The sequence below is a fragment of the Oxyura jamaicensis genome, chromosome 28 (genome assembly GCF_011077185.1).
Source record: "Oxyura jamaicensis isolate SHBP4307 breed ruddy duck chromosome 28, BPBGC_Ojam_1.0, whole genome shotgun sequence".
Taxonomy (NCBI): domain Eukaryota; kingdom Metazoa; phylum Chordata; class Aves; order Anseriformes; family Anatidae; genus Oxyura; species Oxyura jamaicensis.
Genome location: NC_048920.1, coordinates 1,815,375 through 1,818,970, shown reverse-complemented (window position 1 = coordinate 1,818,970; position 3,596 = coordinate 1,815,375). Strand labels below are relative to the sequence as shown.

At 70.5% G+C, this 3,596-nt stretch overlaps 1 protein-coding gene across 1 annotated transcript in view; it reads left to right on the top strand.

The window, feature by feature from the left end:
- The first annotated feature begins 390 nt into the window (after positions 1-390).
- MAST3 (microtubule associated serine/threonine kinase 3) overlaps positions 391-3,596 on the top strand; it is a 20,177-nt gene continuing 16,971 nt past the window's right edge. Inside the window, exons 1-2 of the mRNA XM_035348003.1 lie at positions 391-524; positions 2,942-2,973. Of these exons, the coding sequence (XP_035203894.1) occupies positions 486-524; positions 2,942-2,973 (71 nt within the window). The 5' untranslated portion in view covers positions 391-485. The remainder of the gene's footprint in view (positions 525-2,941; positions 2,974-3,596) is intronic.

The window sequence follows — 3,596 nt, the reverse complement described above, 5'->3', positions numbered from 1 at the left end:
TGCCAGGCTGTGCCGTGCTGTGTCAGGCCGTGCCGTGCTGTGCCATGCTGTACCAGGCTGTGCCGTGCTGTGTCAGGCCGTGCCAGGCTGTGCCATGTTGTGCCAGGCTGTGCCATGCCATGCTGTGTCAGGCCGTGCCGTACCATGGCACACCACACAACAGGGCCACTCTGTGCCGTGCCAAACTAGGCCAAGCCGTGCCGCAACCGCACCAGGCTGTGCCGTGCCGAACCGTGCCGTGCCAGGCTGGGTCACGCCGTGCCGTGCAGTGCCGGGCCACACCGTGCCACGCCGTGCCAACGCCTGGCTGTAGCGAGCCAAGAGGGCTGTGCCACCCCCGTGCCGTGCCGTGCCGTGCCAGCCCCGGGCTCGGTGCCGCTGACGCGGCCGTGCCGCTGGGCGGCGCACCGGGCGCACCGGGAGGCGGCGGCGGGGCGGCCCGGGCGCACCGGGCGGAGCGGGCGCAGCGGGAGGCGGCGGCGGGCATGGACGAGCCCAGCATCCTGCGGCGCCGGGGCCTCCAGGTGAGCGGCGGGGAGGCACCGGCCGGGTGGAGGTCGGAGGCCGCCGGGGCACCGGGCACCGGGAGCGGCGGGGGAGGGAGAGGGGAGGTGCCGGGGGGGGCGAGGGGAGAGGGGCTGCGGGGGTGCTGAGGGTGGGTGCTGAGGGTGGGTGCTGCGTGCTCCCTGTGGGTGCTGCGGGTTCCGTGTGGGTGCAAGGAGTGGGTGCCGGGGGTGAGAGGTGGGTGCCGGGGGTGTGGGTGGGTGGGTAAGGGGGGTGCTGCGGGTGAGAGGGGGGTGCTGTGTGTGTGCGTGTGCGAGGGGTGGGTGCTGCGTGGGCGCGGGGGGGGTGCTGGGTGTGTGAGAGGTGGGTGCTGGGTGTGCAGGTGGGTGCCGTGTGGGCGCCGGGTGGGTGCTGGGTGTGCGAGAGGTGGGTGCAAGAAGTGGGTGCCGTGTGGGCACGGGGTGGGTGCTGCGGGTGAGAGGTGGGTACATGGGGTATGAGTGTGCAAGAAGTGGGTGCTGTGCGTGTGTGAGAGCTGGTGCTGCGGGGAGCAGCGTGCCCGATGGGACCGGAGCCCGGCACGGGGCTGTATCACTGGGGGGGCTGCTCTGGGGGCTCCCACGGGAGCAGCGCTCCTTCCAGCCCCCTGCATGCTGCCGGATCTGTGCCCAACCCCGGGGGGCTGCCAATTTGCGGCCACCCCTCCGTCACACTGTGCACCCCAAGGGGCACCCCCTTCCCTGCCCATCCCTGCACCCCCTCCCACGGGGACCCTGAGCACCCACTGCCGTTCTCGGAGGGGAGACGACCACAGCAGGGGCCCCGGGGGCTGAGCGCTGAGCCTGGGGGCTCGGCACTGATTTTCCGGGTGACCTCACGCCTCCATCCCCATCCCTGTGGGCCCAGGGCGAGCTGTCGGGGCGGCTGGAGGATGGCACGGCGCTGCCTTCATTCGAGCTGGCAGCTCCCCGGGGCGCCTGTGCTCCGCTGCACGCTCAGCAGCACCGGGCAAAAACTGTGCAGGGGAGCTGCAGCCCCACGGGGCTCCAGGCTCTCGGCACGGGCATCACGCTTGGGTGCTCCTGCAGTCCCTGGGGGGGGAGCAGGAGGGGTGGGAAGGGTCACCCCAAAGTGCTGGGCAGCAAAGTCCCCCCCGGTGCCATCCCTGCAGGCAGCAGCTTAATCCTGGCCCCCACTCAGACCTGCGGATGGGGACAGCACCCTGCTGGCTTGGTTCTTTGGGCACCCTGCGGGTGCTGGCCCCGTGGCACTGCCCCACAAGGGTCCCCGGGGCCTTTTCAGGGTGCTCTGGCTGTCCCCAGGGTGCAGCGTTGGCTGGAGAGCCCCCGGCAGCGATGGGTGCTGGGTGCCATGGGCCCGCTCTGCACCCACACAGCTGCAAATGGGGAGGCTGCGCCGTGGGAGGGGGTTAATTTGGGGGGCCTGGGGGGGCTCTGTCCTTTGTCCTGCCGTCCCACCTGCAATAAACCCTGAGGGTGACCCTTCTGCTTGGGTGGCAGCATGGGCCTGGGTGGGGGGGGGACAGCAGGGTGCTGGGGGGCTCCTGCTCCACGTGGGGACCCCGCAACCCCTTCCCCAGCCCAGACCTGGGGTCACCCATTGCTGTTGGCACCCACACCCCCCCGGGGGGCACCCACCCCCCCCCACCAGCACCCGTGGGCCCCAAATCCTGCGTCCCCGCGCACGGGGCCATGATATCACCCGTTGCCAGGGCGATGCTGCTGCATCACCGAGCGCCGCACGCCCCAGCCCCGGGATTTCCACGGGGGCCGTGGGCAGCGGGACGGGCGCGCGGGCACCCCGGGTGCGTGGGGGACACCGTTCGCCCCCGCAGCGGCGCACGCTCAGCCCCCACCCGTGGGTGCTGCCACGGTGGGAATGTGTTTAAGCCGCTTAGGGGCAGGGGGCCGGTGGGTACAGGATGAGGCCGGCGGTGGGCATTAGCTGGCACGCGGACCCGGCACGGGGCCACGTGTGCTGGCACACTCACGCCGTGCCAGGATGGGGGGTGCCGGGTCCCCGACAGACCCCGAAGTGCCAGGGGGACGGAGCAGGCAGCGCTCCTGCTGCACCGCTGCCCTTCGCCCCGTGGCAGCAGCCGCAGGCAAACAGCTCGTGCGAGAAATATTCCCAGCAGCTGGAAAAATAAACACCCGGGGGGGCACCGGCTGCTCCCCATGCCTGGGGAGCGGGGGACAGGGCACAGCCACCCCCCTGGGGTCACGCTGAAGCCTGGTGGCTCGGCGCTGCTCCTGCTCTGCTGTCCTCGTGTCCGTGCGCCCAGGCTTGGCCACGGTGCCACCAGCGCCGGGGACTTTGGAAGGAGCTGTCCCCCTGCGCTCACCCCCTGGTCCCTGCAGTGACGGCGCGGTGCCCGTGGCCACCCTGACCCCGCTCTTTGCTTTTCTCGTTGCAGAAGGAGCTGAGCCTGCCGCGCCGAGGAAGAGCGTAAGTCCAGCGGGCAGGGGACGGGGGTGTCACTGGGAAGGATGGGCTTGGGGACACGTCACCGGCCCCAGGGGTCAGTGGGGACAGGCGTTGGATGCCACCCTGAGGTGCCCAAACCCCGGGTGGCTTCACCGTATTCCTGATACTGGAGGGACCCGAAATGTGTGTGAGGGTGTACTGGGGTGTACTGGGGCATACTGGGGTGGGCTGTGCCGTGTTGCTGGGGTGTGCTGGGGTGTTTTGAGCTGTACTGGGGTGTACTGGTGTGCGGCAGGAGGCGGTTGTGAGGCTGTGCTGAGGCTGCGTTGGGGTTTGTTGGGGCTGTTTTGGGGTGTTTTAGGGTGCTTTGGGGTGTTGTGGAAGGAACGCAGGGGTGTACTGGTGCTGTGCTGGCTCTGCTGGGGGTTATGGGGCGTGCAGGGGCCGTGCCAATGATGTGTTAGGGAGACACTGGGGTCGTACTGGGGCCGTACTGGGGCCATACTGGGGCTGTGGTGCGCAGGCATCGGCAGTGCCCGGGCACATCCCAGAACGGAACAGCTCGGGGCTGCCTCTGGACCGGTCCGGGCTGGGTCGGGTGTGCTGGGAGCTGGGGGGCTGCCGAGCCGAGCCGTGCCGTGCCG